The sequence below is a fragment of the Hippoglossus stenolepis genome, chromosome 6, assembly GCF_022539355.2.
Source record: "Hippoglossus stenolepis isolate QCI-W04-F060 chromosome 6, HSTE1.2, whole genome shotgun sequence".
In the NCBI taxonomy this organism is placed as follows: Eukaryota; Metazoa; Chordata; class Actinopteri; order Pleuronectiformes; family Pleuronectidae; genus Hippoglossus; species Hippoglossus stenolepis.
In genome coordinates this window covers 18953468-18970149 of record NC_061488.1, presented here as the reverse complement: position 1 = coordinate 18970149, position 16682 = coordinate 18953468, and the positions used below count along the sequence as shown (strand labels likewise).

The following is a 16682-nucleotide window of genomic DNA, read 5'->3' as shown; positions in this document are numbered from 1 at the left end:
ATCCTTCATTAACTCTCAGCAGCTGATTCAGCTTCAGAAATAGTATTTTTCTTCCTCAGCTTATCTGTGCCCTCGGGCGCCTTCATGGTAAAACAGTGCTCATCTTGTTTTCCATCACTGGCACTTGGCAAAGCTGTTACTGAGATTCAGAATCTGAACACTCCTCAGGTTGTCCTTTATGCTTTGGGTTTTAACGTGTGCTGAGCCTCATTTTGACTCACCAGCTGCATATAATGTGCCTCTCAAAAACAGCTCTGATCCTCACAGAGAAATCTACCTCACCCACCATCACAGCTCTCAACCTATAGGACGCAGATTCCTCCATTTTGTTTCTTTTTCCATGATAGTAGTGATGTTATGCAGGTGTGAACCCCTGGGGAAGGATATTTCTTCTTCTGCTCTGTTACTGTGGATCAGGATGTACAGTCTTTAACACAGCAGGGCTTGTGATGTTTACTAATTATCACCATACCAATGCTTCATGAAATATCAAAATGAATTAGTCAGATGGAAAAACTAAACATCAAGTCTGCATTGCTTTTCCCCTAAATAGTTTTGGTTTAATCCAAACAATAATCTGACCTGCGTGTCACTTGTAATTGTGGATGTCAGATCAGATGGAGGGATATTTGCTGGTAACATTAGCTAGCTAGACTTAACTGAGCAGCACAGAAGCAATAACTGTGTGGAGACCAAAATGAAGTTGGGTCAAGTGAGCTCCTGCTCGGCTGGGAAAAAAAAACGTAAATTAATTTAGTCCCTTTTTTTTAATCTCCATTAATGCGTCACTAAATATATATGATGTATAATAAATTCACTGGTTCTGCCATTGTTGTTGCAACCTGAAGGTTTGGATGTTACGTTTCACAAGACATCACACACGATGACATAGTGGTTCAATGTGAACAAATCCTTGCTGCCAGGTTCGGACATCTTGTGGTAAAGCCTTCCCTTGAGAATCATATTGTCTATGTTGTTTTGAGGAGTACATGTAATGAAACTCTCCTCTTCTCTGTTCTAATGAATCATTCTGCCTCAACACTTACAAGCAACTATATCCTGCATTTCTGGAGAACCCCATTTACAGTTGTATATTTTTTAAATCTCCATCACGGCTCAACTATAGGCTGATTTTTAAAAAGTGGCTGCCAGCAGCTTGTTCTTTCACTCGTTTGGTCTGTTGGGGAAATTCCCATTTTCTCTTCAGCTGCATCGTTGGGACCTTTAACTCAGAATCACACATTGTGGTTCTGTGGGAGTCTCTTTTTTAGTGTGTGAGGGGTGCTGTTAATCAGTGTGTAGCCCAGGGGAGGGAACAGCTCTCCTCGCTGACCCATTTAAAAGGCAGTGTGGTAGAGAGAGTAGGGAAAGTAGGGCAAGAAAAATACAAAACTTTAAGGTACTGCACGCAAAAATGAACACAGCTGAACACATCCACAGCACACAACTATCTTCTTACCTCCCTGAAGAACTGCTGTTTCTGTACCAAAGGTCTGACTCTCGCTGTCTCCTCCTCTGCACTGACCTAAAGAAATTATTACTGCTTACATTTATCTCGTGAAGAAGTGTTTTTATTCCCCTATGTCACTATTGTGGAGGATCATTCCTCCACTCATAGAGCATTATCTCAAAACAACACCACTGTCAGTGACTGTAGGGGGCGCAGTTACCCACCTAAAATGTGCAGAATTACTGTAAATACAAATGCGCGTAGTCTCTTGAATGACCAACCAGTTGCCCTTTGCTACTGGTTGCGAAAAGAACTCTGTTTCTATAGAAGTCTATCAGAAAACGACCCTATGTTTTCTTAAGCACGTTATGGTCCTGTTTGGAAGTCTTCTTCAACACAGCATGATGTTCATTTTAGAGTAAAATAGCTGATACATCCCGGTATACACAGGAGCACGGATATCAATGTGATTGACAGCTGCTACCGTCCAATGGGTGCTGTTCACAGGTGTACGTTTTTAGTGAGGCTTACCCCTGGCTTCACCAAATATGGTTATTTCTGGTTTCAGAAAAACGAGACGGTGCTGGCTAAAATGCCAAACTGTAAAATGGCATTTCATAAACCAATGGGTGACGTCACAGTGAGTTGCCACTTGGTTACAACACAGAAATAAGATTCACAGACTGAAACTAAAACACAACATGTCCACTCTTCAGAAAACAATCAGACAACTAAATTACTGCTGGCAATGAAGGATTATCTTGTTGGATACATTTATATCTAGAAGTATTTTGATAGAGAATGTCCTCACCTGCACTCCTGAAAAATTCAGCAACACACATTCTAGAACAGGATGTCTCTTTGCGAGCATCCCCAGTCGCTCCTCTGTGGTTTTAAAGAGCGAATGAACTCACCGTCCTCCTTCTCATCCTCTTTACCGACACAGTTATCTTCCTATATGAGTTACACTCTATGTTCTTTGAAATAGAAGAGGGCATGTAAATGTAACTCTGACAAAGTAAGTCAGTATAGCTGGTCTCAGATCAACACATTAGCTATAAATCAAGGGTACAACTCTCATTGCGAATAATTTTGAAGTGTTTCTTGTAATCTTATTTCTTTATGTCTATTCTTGTCTTTGCCTTTGGTATATTTAAAACTTTTAACCCTTTAACATTTACACAAAGTCTCACTCTAAGTCTCATCTGTTGTGATGAAAAGAGTTAAACATTTATCTTATATGACAAACAAGGCCCTTACAATTGTATGTAGTAAAGACTTAATTTGCTTGCACTTAAGATTGTGGAAATAATAAGATATTGCAACATACACATTGTTGACAAGTTAAAGGTAAAAAAAAAATCTAGCAGTCTAACCAGTCTTTATCAGTTTGAATTATATTTAACATAGATTCTCTATACAGGCCCGGTCACACCACGAAATGACAAAGCAAAATTCACCTGGATGCGTTTGTTAAATATATGGTTCTAGGCATGGTGACACAGTGGCTGGCAAGTTAACCGCTAGCACGCTAATCAGCTGGGAACATTCTGGAGCTGCTCAGTCACAGAAGCTCCCTGAGATGTTTTCAAGGTCACATACCTTATTCGAAATGATGCGGGTCAGCAGTGTGAATTTATGTGTTCAATTTCACTATGCTTTCACTCAAAGGTAAACATTTGCAGATTTACTTTGCAAAGTATCAAATGAAGATCCACAGATTTTAATGTGAACTTTCATTGTTTAAATTCTGTTGTGAATGAGCCATATATATTTGTGTGGAACATGAATGAACATCATGATGTGATATTGTAAATTAATTCAAATCACAATACAATACTCTGCTTTGGCTTAAGTAAGTTCAATTCAGTTCAATTCAATTCTTTTTGTATAGTGCCAAATTATAATATTCATTATCTCAAGGCACTTTACATAGAAGGTCAAGACCCTAAACATTTTAGAGAAACCCAACAGTTCCCACAATGAGCAAACACTTCGGCGACTGTGGAGAGAAAAATCTCCCTCTCATTTTCAGTTTTAATATCTATTTACTATTCATTATTAACAGCCTAACCATGTGGAGTAAATCCACAAATGAAAAAGTGCGTGAGGTGGGTTGAGTTGGTTTACCATCCATGATTTGTAGTTTGTTAATTGAGTAAACATTAAAAATGAACCACAAAAGAAAAAGTGAAAACAAACATGTACAGCAGCAGCCGGCCCTGTCCTTCCCTTTCATCTTAGTCACCAAAACATGTCTTTAGTCCCTCAGTTTAGAAATACTTTCACTCACTTTCTCTCAGCCTCTGATCGAGGACTCCTGTGTTCATGGGGGGTAAAACCTGAGATAAAACAGAGCAATTTCCATGTGTAATGGTGTGTGAGATTGTGTTTGTGTGTGTGTGTGTGTGTGTGTGTGTGTGTGTGTGTGTGTGTGTGTGTGTGTGTGTGTGTGTGTGTGTGTGTGTGTGTGTGTGTGTGTTTGTTTGTGTTTGTGTGTGGGTGTTTTATAGAGAAATCCGATTCAAGCAGAGTTTTATGGTCAATGAAACTGCCAAAGACAGTAGGACCAGAGAAACAGAGAGAGATGTCTGTGAGAAGCAAGTGACGAGAGAGTGAAGGTGAGATAATGAAAAGAAGAGAGGAAAAGAAGACAGATGGAGGGGTGGAGACAGAGCAAAGGGGGGAAAGTAGACAGATGGATGAGGGGAGAAGAAGAAAGGGAAAGATGCAGAAGTGCGAGTATGGAGGAAGGGGTCGAGGAGGAAAAGGCAGCGTTGACCTGCAGGACAGGAGAAGATTAGGATAAAACAGAGGCTTGGACAGACAGGAGGAAAGACTGAGTGAATAGTTGAGAGTGAGGCTTGAAACTAGAGGTGGACAGAATGGAGGTGGAGACAGATGACAGGGTAGAAGGTGACAGGGGGAGAATCAATGGAAGGTAAGTCAAGGAGGAAAACGCAATAGTCCTTCAGACATAAAGACTGGAGAGTGTGTGTGTTTAGAAGAGAGAGGAGATTCACGAGGGTGCATAAATGAAGTGACCGCAGATGACCCAACGTGCCACAGACCAGGAGAGTACAGCACAATCAGGGCTGAAGCATCATTTTACACCTGTGAAGTCTTTTTTATATCTATGTTACTGAAAGGTTCTTGAGTTTGGGAAAAACAGAAACATCTCAAATTGACTCTTGCTGTTCCTGCCTGACTAATCCAAGCGCACCGCCTCAGTATACGTCATCGGCAGGTATTTAAAGAACCGACTGAGGCGAATAGTTGTCACGCACAGCGGGTACTGACGTCACTCTAGAGGGGGAAAAAAACAACACTGGACTGAACTTTGGACAGAAATAGGCGGGTGAAAAGGGACATATGGTGCAGAGGCTACATATACGGTTTCAGATAAATGATTAAACTGCCTGTTTGAGATGTTTAAAAGCTATATACATTATTTTAATCCTTAATATAACAGCCAAGAACTATTGCCTATGTAAAGATATGTGCAGTGATGGTTCGCTGAGCCAGGAATGAAGTAACTCTCACTCTTTTTGTTATAGTAGCCAGTCCAGCCACACATTTATGTTGTGAGTCCCTTTCTGTAAAACCATTGATGCAGTGCTGTTAAAATGACTCCTGGGTGGACACAATCATTCTCAACCCTTTTCCACACTTTGACATCTTTAAGACCACGATGCATTCGAAACACACCTCCCACCTGTCCACTACACTACACCTGTCCACTACAGTGCAAGTCAACGAGGAACACTGCAGCTACACCTTGTTTTTATACAATCAATCAATGGGCTACACATTACACCGCACAGAAATGCTAACAATGCTAGCCATGCTAACTAGCTGCTGGCCAGTAGACAATGCTATTGTGTCATTGAGGTGTGTGATGGCCTTATCCACAGCCACATATTTTAAATAAATGGTTAAAACACAGAAAACAAAGACAAACAAAGACACTGCATTGTATTCTTAATGAGGCGCACACACATTTGTCCGTATAAGTCTTAATTCAAGGGCTGTATCCTTCCTTCTGCGTCATATCCGGACACAGTCTAGCTATCACACAAAGACCTCCTCCTCGGCCATGTAGACTGTGAAGGCCCACACGAACTGAGACGGTCTGGTCTACAGAGGCTTTCCGTGATCTGCATCACCAGCTCATACCGCCCTAATTGGTGTTGCCTAGCAACAGAGCTGCAGTTCGACGAGACAAGAAAGTTTTAATGCCCCTTGATTTTTTTACATTTGTAGTTTTAGTTTATGTGTGATGCTAAAGCATTGTACACCGGCGGCATTTTTCTTTTTGAAAAACAATCCATGTCAATGAACTGCAATAAATCCTGGGATTGGTTGGGGCAGGAAGGATCCATCCGATGAAGCATTTATTTCTCAGGCATGAGAGGACACATTTGTCTGCCCCATTTGGAGGAGCTTTCAAAATGGTACAGCTTAGTCATGCCACTGTGACACAAGTGTTCAAATGAAGCCTCCAAAAGATGCAGACTGTGTCTGCTGCACCAGTCCAACCTGATTTTGGCCAAAAGATGTGGCTTGGGTGGAGCATGTTTAAATGTAGAGTGCTCATCATTTTGTTAGCAGTATTTTTGAGGAGAGTTCTGTTCGGTTCAGCTCTTCTAATGGGCCCAGTTTTCTATTATTTACAATCCATTGTATTTTGACATTATTGGGTGAAATAAACCCCATCTTTTGAAAAGTAGTCCTGTGCTCATTTGTCCTTTTGACTGCATGGTCCCTGACAAGGTGTCACCAAGCTACAGGAAATAATGTATCTGTCTCTGTTAGTGAAAACTAATTCTAATAAAGTATCGTCTCAACAAAGGCTCTTTTCAAATGGATAAACAATTTCCATTTATGAATACATTAAAATAACACCTTCACAGGTTCAGGGCCCTCCAACGCATCCTCTGAAGTGAGTCAATTTTACAGGTAAAAGAGTTCAGACAAGCAGATGGTTCTGTTTGTCATGGTTGTCATTATTTCAATGACTAAGCTCATAACGCTGTGAAAAAAAGGCCAACACCACAGAAAACAGAAGAAGTTAGTTGCCTTGCAGGCTTCTGGATGCATATTGTATGAATTTTTTAAAAAGTGAGTGGAGGTAGGTCTACTGAATAAGTAAAGAGAAAAAGAGGCTGAAGGTGGACAAGTTCATTTCTTGCAGACGTGAGAACAAAAGAGGACAAGGGAGGGTTTTGTGAAAAAGAAGAGGAGACAGAGAAATAGAAGCAGAAGAAGACATGTAATAAAGAATGTAGAGGGAGAAAATGAGGTAGACATTTAAAATATAGGAAGGCTATATTTACACTCACAGCAGGACAGTGATCAGAATGTTGCTAATTGAATCCCACCTGATAAAATGTGGATGGGAGACGATGAAAAAAGGAGGCTCAGAGGAGAAGATGAAAGGAACAGATGGAAGTAGCGGCTGGACAGCGGCAAGAAGAGAAGAAGGAGGAGAGGAGAGGATGGCGAGCCGTTGTATTATTAATTGTACTGAGATATCCTCAAGTGTAGGAGCAAACTGTCCGTCCATTAGAAGCCCAGTTGTTCCTGCTGCTGCTCTCATCCTCTATTTCTGTTCTGGTTTCTTTCTAAATAGAGAAGCATGACTCACTCCATCCTTATTACCTTCCTCTAACTGCTCTTTCCTTCTCATCTCTCCTTGTTTCTGGGCCTAAGTCGCATCTTCCTTTTAGTGCCTTTCATGCTCTTAGCTTGTTGTAGACCAGTGTGGCTCCTTAAAGGCCAGAACTCTTTTCTTTCTTTATTCTTACTGGTCCAGCTGCACAAGCAAATATTTAGTTTGAGAGACATTTTTGTCCCACGGATCAGTGGTTTGATCTTTTTTGCAGATTGAAACTTTAACATTAATTTTCACATGTTTAAACCTGCAACTGCAATCCAGATTCAACGTATATTTGAACATATATAGTTCAATCCACAGCAGGAGACAACATCTGCTCTTTTCTGTATGTACTGTTTTTACATGTGCGGTCAACCAGTGTGTATGTTTATGAGCATTTAAAAAGACCCAATGTGTGTGTGTGTGTGTGTGTGTGTGTGTGTGTGTGTGTGTGTGTGTGTGTGTGTGTGTGTGTGTGTGTGTGTGTGTGTGTGTGTGTGTGTGTGTGTGTGTGTAATGCTCTATGTAATTATACCCATTGGGTGACATCACCTTATTGTAAGCATAGCGATGTGCATGTGTGAACATAATGCATATAATCTGGTTGGCGTATGTGTTTGTTAGCCTGATGTGTATTCATTGTGTGTTCCTGCCGTTTGTTAACTGTCTGCATGCATGCATGCGCGTGTGTGTGTGTGTGTGTGTGTGTGTGTGTGTGTGTGTGTGTGTGTGTGTGTGTGTGTGTGTGTGTGTGTGTGTGTGTGTGTGTGTGTGTGTGTGTGTGTGTGTGTGTGTGTGTGTGTGTGTGTGTGTGTGTGTGTGTGTGTGTGTGTGTGAACTTGTCTCTGAACATGTAAATCTAAATCAGACCGGGTCATCACAGCTGCAGACGTTGGTTTGTGGCATTTAATTGTCTGGTGTTGACTAAATGTCAAACACTTTATGGAACATTATGCAGCTTGTGTGTTTTGCTGAAATTTTCTTCTGGCTGTTTTCTCGCTCGATTACCTTGTGCCTCTCTGGGTGTCTGCTCTCTGCACATCTCAATTTACAGATTGTTACTTCCCCCCCGAGTTGAAAGAGGACAAATGAGGAGTGAAGACAACTGAGAGAAATTAGAAGACAGAAAAAGGTAAAGGGATAGACGAGGAATAGTATATAATAATGAAAGTGTTACATAAAAGATACAATAACTAAAGCTACACTATTAGCCCTGATGACCCCTACAGTGCTGAGAGCAACCTTTGAAATGACCAATCAGCTGTGTGGAAAGCACTCACACTTGCACACACGCATAATCAAAGTCATACAGAGAAACTCATTCAATTACCAGTGTTAACCATTTGGCCGTTGTGGCATTTGCCTGAGGCTGAGTGATGTGTCTGACTGCATGAGACTGAGTGAGTGAGAAGACATTATAATAAAATGGTTACTACAGCAGCAAGAAATAGTCTTATATAAAATACATAACAATATCCATATTAATGATAAACTGCTTGAGTTGAGAAACTAAATTTTGGAACTTGGTTTCACTTATAGAATGTAAATATGTACGACATGACAGCTCCCCAACCTTGAAGCTAACATATCTTGATCACCCCCGGTGGCCGGCTGCAGTATAGGTCATAAACCCTGACTCCTTTATGTTAGTCGGGACATGGACCAAACTGAAAAATCTAAGTTTATATTGAATAAATGTTTCTCAAAGATGGTTTCTGTCATTTTAGTTAAATCTTGTTGCTGTTCAAGTGTTAATGTTTCTGATATTGGTTTTAATTAGCTATCAAGCATATGTATCAGTGAGGTGTGTGTGTGTGTGTGTGTGTGTGTGTGTGTGTGTGTGTGTGTGTGTGTGTGTGTGTGTGTGTGTGTGTGTGTGTGTGTGTGTGTGAGAGCATTCAAACTAATTGTGTGTCATGTCAAATTTCGTCTAATTAGATTTTTGACACAAACTCAGTCATATACATAATGATACATAGTCACACTCTGGTACACAGCTACCTCACACACAAAAACAAACCCGGTCAGACTAGAAACCCAAATTTTGATCATATACCTGCAAACACAGACACACCACATGTGCACACACACGCACCTACACAGATTAAAAGCCACAAATCAGTTTACTTCAGTACAGACACACAAACAAACACAAACACACACATGTAGACACACATCCAGGTGGACTGGCTGTAACAATCCTGATAATTGTTGCGACGGCAGTGATGACAGCTGTGAAATCCTGAATGACAGACCGGACAGAGAAATGGCCTCATTCACTCATTCACTAACACTGCTTCCACAGTGTGTGTGGGTGTGTGTGGGTGTGGGTGTGTGTGGGTGTGTGTGGGTGTGTGTGTGTCATGGTGTGTCATGGTGTGTCATCATTCAGTCTTTCATGTGGAGCTTGTTCTCATCACCAAACAATTACTTATTCTGTTTCATATGTTTCCATGTTGAGATCAGACTGTTGCATAAACAATATATGGACCCATTTGAAACATATACACAACACATACCCCAGTCTGTCCACACTGGATGTCCCTTGCATGTCCCATTTAAAGCTCTATTTTTTTTTATTTGGACAAATGTCATTGCATTGTTCTTCTCTGTCTCTTATAGTTGTAGAAACAGAGAGTGGAGGGTACACAACTAAGGGAGGAATAATAAGATGGAAGCAGGAATTAGGCAAAGAAGCAGGGAGTCAAGAGGGGGAAGGATACTGTGACTTTTTACTTTTCTGTTCCAGGAGACATCTCTCTGGCTATTTATATATATATATATAAAACCTTGGCTGAATTATAGATAAACCAAGCAAGTCCTACCCTCCATGTGTCTCTATCACACAGCGTTCTTGTCTTTTTTCATACACTAAAGCTCATCTGCACCGCTCTGTCAGACACATGCATTTTTCAGTAAAGACCTGTAAGAAGAACTGGTGAAAGTAGTCGACTTCAGCCTCAGACAAAAACCATATGTGTTCACTATGTGGGCCATTTTGACATTTGATTTGTATCTAAATGTTTATAATCTGGATATCTATGGGCTTCTGAATTTACACCTGGTGTTCTCATCATGTCACATGTGATGAAATACTGAAAAGGCTGCATATACAATATGCAAAGTAATTGGGTCAAAGTATAACTTTCTGAGCTGATGTAGGACTCAATGAAACTTGGATATTTACATGGATATTTACAGCACTGTATAAAAAGTGCTATGAAGTATGATAAAAGTACTGCACGCACAAATATTTTCATTAGGATTTAGTTTAAGTTAAAAACACCTCAGCAAAAAAAACTGCTGTGATCCCTTTGGTCCTTTGACATCATCTCTCCTTCCCCCTCTTTGCTTCGCTCACGTCATTTTTCACCCTCCTTTTCCCTACTGTTCTACTTACTGTCTTTGTGTGTTTGTCTGTGTGTCTGTGTGCGTGTGTGTGTGTGTGTGTTGGATTTTCATCCCTCTGGACTGGAGGCTGCACGTGATTCAGCTCCATGTCTGGTTTCTCCCTCCACTCTTTTTCTAACCGCTCCCGCTGCTCTTTCGCTCTCTCAATCTGACTAAATTTTGACTTTTTACTGATCTCTGTTTTTCTCTGAATGTCTCATCCTCTTAATTCCATTAGGGTTCCTCTTCAACGCTTTCTAAGATTTTTTGTTTGAATTTCTTCACCTCATTTTGCGTTTCTATTCCAACATCTTTCTTAAGACATCTCTCAATTTCAGTCCTAATCATGTATTTTCTGGCTTGACCATTGGAGTCTAGTTGAAAGAATTTAACTAATATGTATTTTACTGGCATTTACTGAAAGAAAGGATTTAATCTGGTGTTCTTGATATTCATTTTTTATACCTTATAATTTAATAATAATAATGTAATGCAATATTTATCCTCTTCTCTCTACCTTCTGTCTATCTTCTCATTATGTTTCATTCACTTCATCTGGAGAGCCACAGGCCTTTACCCACATCACAAACACACACACACACACACACACACACACACACACACACACACACACACACACACACACACACTCCTTTTGATCTGAATGTGTGTGATGGTTTTAATGGTGTCAATTTCTCACGGTCTAAATAACATTCTTTCTGTTTGCTGTGTGTGTGTGTTTATCACTGTCCTTACACAGTGGCAGTAGTAGTTGTATAACGCTTTCTTTTATTATCTCCATGTCTGTATTGTGGCATTATCAGTACATTACAGTATAGCACTCTGAACTCCCCAGAGACCCTGAAGGCATCACGCTTGCTCAAAGTAAATACAACACGAGTCATCCTCAATTTGCATGACTGACTGACTGACTTACACACATCCTTGCTTCTTTGAGTCTTTTCTGGCATCAGTTTCATCCCTCTCTTCTTTTTCCTTCTGATTTACTACTGCTACTTCTTTACTTCCTTTCCTTCCCTCCTTTCTTCCTTTTTAATTTCCTTAATGACTGCCTCTTTTCCTTGCATAGTCATCTTCTTCTCTGCATTCTTATATATTTTTATTTTCCTGACATCCTTCTGTCTTTTGGCCTTCACTCCTTCCGTCCTTTCCCTACCTTCATTCCTACATACTTCTTTCCTCCTTTCTTCCTTTCTTTACATTTCTGTTGCCTAGCTTCTCTCTTGCCAATGGGGAAGCTTTTCTTAAAAACTGTTATTCGTTCATCAATTCTCTCACCCTCTTGCTCTGTCTCTATTCTTTATCTTTATTTTTCGATCTCTCTGCCCTCTGTCTGGTACCCTGTCTTAAGCATCTACTCTTTAATGCCTCCCCCCAAAAAACTAGCTATGTCTTTTTCTCACTTATTTCATTTGCAGCCCTCCATATTTCATTCTTGTTCTTAAATGTCTATTGTCTTACCAACCGAGCATGAAAAAAAACTCTTGAAGTGTGTCAAAATTTGACTCCACCCATGTGACAGCCATTGGATTGTTGGAGGCCATCTTTGTTAAGGTCGAAGTGACACAGTTCATTTGTCTTTTGTCTTGAATAAAGATCTTGTAAACTGTAGAGCAATGAGTATACAATATGTAAGTCTTAAATTTGTGTGATATATTTTGCTCAAAGACCTTCATAGATACAACCCAGGGGTAAGTTCATCATTCTCTCAGCAGCGGATGAATGGTCACTGTGGATCCTGCCCCAAATGAGTGCAATTGCATGTTGTTAAAAGTTCTTACTAGATGTTTCCTTTGAATATTTGCTCCAATCAGTCGGATAACTAATCTTGGTAGAAAGATAAAAGGTTCAGGCCTAACCGCATCTGCACAGTGAGGAGGAAGCGGTCCAACAGTGTAATGAATAGCGTTTTCTATTTGTGCTGAATAGTGTTGACTGTGTTAGAAGAGATGAGTCTGAGTTTGTGCGCGTGTTCTTGTACTTATATCTTAGTGAGAACCATTTTAAGCATTGACTGTACAGAGTGAGGACATTTTTGGAAAGTGAGGACATTTTGGCTGGTCCAAACTTCGTCAATGGGCTGCATTATGCCAGTGAGTGTCCTCACTAAGAAGAAGAAGTACAAACAGGTGTGTGTCTGTGTGTGTGTGTGTGTGTGTGTGTGTGTGCGCGCGCGCAGTAATTCTTCTTTACTACAACATGCTGTGAAACACCTTTGCTAACTGACATGCTTCATGTTTATTATGCACTTGTAAATATGCGTGCACTGTATTCTTAGTATGTGTGTCATTCCTCTTACCTCCACCAGATGTGGTGTAGGGTTGAAGCCACACAGGTTACACACTTGGCTTTGACACTGTGTACAGGTGTTGTAGTTGGGTGGGTCAGAGCTGCCAATGTTCAGCTCCGTTTTGCAAAGAGGACAGTTCACTTTCGGCTTCACGGGTTCTGGAGCGGGCACAGGGGCCGCCACAGGCTGCTGCTTCTGCTGAGCTTTCTGCAGATGAGGGGGTGTTTGCTGATGTAAACCTTGTGGTTGTGGCTGTCCTTGCTGCCCCTTTTGATGATGGGCGGGTGACTGCTGTTGCGGCATTCCTTGTTGATAGGGCATGGTCTGCTGTTGTTGCTTCTGAGTTGGCCCATGTGGTCCACCCATTTTGGGACCTCCCATTTGGCTTGGTGCACGATGACCTCCAATTTGGTTCGGTGCATGAGGACTCCCCATTTGGCTCGGTGCATGAGGACCCCCCATTTGGCTCGGTGCATGAGGACCCCCCATTTGGCTCGGTGCATGAGCAGCCCCCATTTGGCCCGGTGGATGAGGGCCTCCCATCTGGCTCGGTGCATGAGCAGCCCCCATTTGGCCCGGTGGATGAGGGCCTCCCATTTGGCTCGGTGCATGAGGACCCCCCATTTGGCTCGGTGCATGAGCAGCCCCCATTTGGCCCGGTGGATGAGGGCCTCCCATTTGAGTTGGAGCATGAGGGCCCCCCATCCCTAATGGTTTAGTGCCAGCTGTCCCTTGCTGTTGCTGCTGCCTGTTTTCAGGAGTTGCATTGCTGAACACCACCTTGCCTCGTGCAGGGCTTGGCTGGGTAGAGGCGGTGGGCAGAGGGTCAACACTGATCAGGGTACTCGCCTGATTGAGCAGCGATGCTCCAAAGCCAAACAGTTTGGTCAGGCCGTCCTGGGCAGGAGGAGGTGCCTGACTTTGAGGTCTGTGGGCCGGCGAGGAGCCGGCACTTCTGGTCTGGTCGTGGTGTCGAGCCATTGGCTGATGCATCGGAGAACCACGACCCAAATCAGGCTGGGAAGGCGCTTTTGTCAAACCAGGCAGTGGCACAGCACCAGGGTGGGGAATCCTTGGACCCCCAGGTTGATTGAGGCCTCCTGTAGGCCCTCCGACAGCCCCTGGAGCTCCAGGACCTCTGTGGGAGTACGGGTCAGACCTCATGCCCTGCTGAGAGGGCACTGTCTGATTCTGGGGGCCGCCAGGGCCTGGGTGTCTCTGTAAGCCTGGGGAGGCGTGAGGCTGAGTCTGCGGCCCCGGCTGGGATGATGGGTAAGTCTGAGACTGAGACTGGGGATACTGCTGGGACTGGGAGTATGGCTGTGACTGGGAATAGGGCTGCGTCTGGCCGTAGGGCTGAGACTGAGGATGCTGCTGTTGCTGCTGCTGCTGTCGCTGGGTGGGCTGACTCTGTGCCAGAGGTTTGGGCTGTGCTGCTGCTGCTGCCGGCTGTGTTGGCTGAGGTGCGGGCTGCTGAGGCTGGACAATGGGTTTGGCTTGGTGGGATGGAGAGTGAATCTGCTGTTGGCTCTTAGAGCGAGGCGTGGTCATATCAATGCCAAGAGCTCTCTGCATCTGACAGTTTAGACACAACCACTCCTGGACCTGTAGACAAGAAACAGACAGTTCTGATGTTATTTTAACCAACAAAAATACAATTTCTCTCAAATAAATAAATAATAAATAATAAATAATTTAGTATTAACTGAATTACAAATATCCCTTATACATTCTGTATGATATAGTTCTCACAGTTGAAGTTAGACAGTTTATGGGATATTGAGGAAAGCCTTTCACTGTTTTGTGAGTTTACCAATCAGCTGAATGACAAATATTCTAGATTCCTTGCACATATCAAGTGTCTTTGGGATCTCCAGTTGAGGGTTGGCAGGTTTGAACAGTGCTTAGCAGCACAACATAAATCGCTGGGGCATGAGTCATGACTGTTGCAAGTTTGTCTTAGCACTAACGCGTTATCACCAGATAAGAAAAAGAGCATCAGAAGAAAAAATTTAAAGGAGGTAAATGAGCAAACAAAAGAGACTAAATTAACTTCACTAACAACAGAGGTCAGTATTGATATAAGACATTGTCTATAAGTCAACCAGTTCGCCTTTTAAAGCTGATTGCTATTGATTACTTTAAGTATCACTGCTGACTCAGACAGTATAAACCAGTGTCTCCAATCATTCAAACCACATAAACTCTGTATTCATTCATTCATCAATCTTAAAAGTTAGAGATTATGCATGAGAGACAAGAGATTTGGATGGCGACACATCAAACATGGTCCATCTTTCTTTGCCGTGGAAAACAGAAGTGCAGAGACAATAGTTGTAATCAACCAGAAATAGAGGGGGAGAGGGGTAAATCAACCACAAATTGACTGCAGCACTGAGTGATTGCCCGAGCCGAAACCGCAACCTGAGTGAAAAGCATTACATCCTTCAGATACACACAAACACATAAATCCACATGGGCACAAAGATATACACACATAAAACACAGAAATCAACTGCTGGCACAAGCAAGGCACAAAACGATACAAGAGAAATGAAATGAAGAGACAACACCCTTCAGCATCTGAATATAGACATAAAACATCACACCTCCTCCTATTCCTCTCCTCCTGTCTTTCTCTTGCCTTCTCTTCTTCGTCCAGATGAGAGCTGATACTCCCTTGTGTCCAGACCTTGCTTTGCTCTCTAATTTCTCCCGGCTGCAAAGCAAAATCACACAGCTTCTCTCCGAGCTGTGTCAGCCTGCTCCCGTCCTGTCTGTCCTAACGTAGCTTTGCATCCACCGCTGCGACCCAGCTGCCATTAAGAGTGCTATTTTAGCTCCTCTGTAGCAAGCTAGTAAATCTCTGCACGTTTCAAGCGTTTCTTCCCATCCCTGTCCTTCCCACAATGCAACGCGCAGCTGTCCTGAATCCAGCTATCCACTAAACCCCCTCCCACCCCGTTCTAATTTTTTTGGCAAGGTGCTAGGGGACAAGTTTGCCCCTTGAATTTAAGGGGAAGATGTGGAAAGCTTCAGTCACATAGTCTAACTAAGCAGTTCCTCCCACTGAGCTTTCCCAGCCTGCTTTGCTGTCTAGCATTTTCTAGCCTGACAGCATCACTGATCCCATGTTCTGTTAACTCAGCGGCTACAGCTCACTGCTACAGCCTCACATCCTCCTTTTCCTCCTTAACATATTCTCTTTGTAGCCGTCTCCTCCCTACTTTTCCTCTCCCCTCTTTCTGTCATCCCATTTTTCAGAATTTTTCATCTCTCCCCTCATTTTTCTGTTCTCTCTCTGATCAGGGTTGAAAATGTAGGTCTTGTTGCCTGAATGGCTGAGGTGGAAAGATATTTGAAGGTATAATTTTGCTGTGCAGGCTCCTCCTACGTTGTGCTGCCATAATTACATCTGATGAAGATGATGGCGAGGGGGGAGATGAGGAGAGGTAGATAGGGAGAAAGAGAAAGACAGGGACCTGATTTTAATGAGTCCCTGCACGTCTAACTTCCCCCTTTATAACCAGCATCATGAGGGAAACTTGAAGAAATGAAGGATAGAGCAAGGGATGGAGAGATGGGTAAGAGTAAGGAGGCGATGGATAGGGAGCGAACAGCGGCAGGAAAGAAGTCAGCAGTTTTTTAATCCAGGCAGCTCTTCAGCTCTCATCATGTCAGGCTTAATCAACGGCACAGCAGCAGAATATCCACTACGGCTGCACTGTGGTTCAAACCAGTGAATCCTTTCATGTGAGTTTGGTTATTCAAAGGTGAGGATGGTCCGTGTGGGTAAAGGGTTGTTTCAACAAATGTTCAAATATACATCACTTAATTTAGTGCTATATAGTCTTGCAGCTGGTGTTGCTTTTGAC

General features: G+C 42.5%; 1 protein-coding gene across 1 annotated transcript in view; it reads right to left on the bottom strand.

The window, feature by feature from the left end:
• The window catches only part of bsna (bassoon presynaptic cytomatrix protein a), a 112110-nt gene that overhangs the window by 67848 nt on the left and 27580 nt on the right, over positions 1–16682 (bottom strand). Inside the window, exon 2 of the mRNA XM_047340289.1 lies at positions 12817–14412. Within this exon, the coding sequence (XP_047196245.1) occupies positions 12817–14412 (1596 nt within the window). The remainder of the gene's footprint in view (positions 1–12816; positions 14413–16682) is intronic.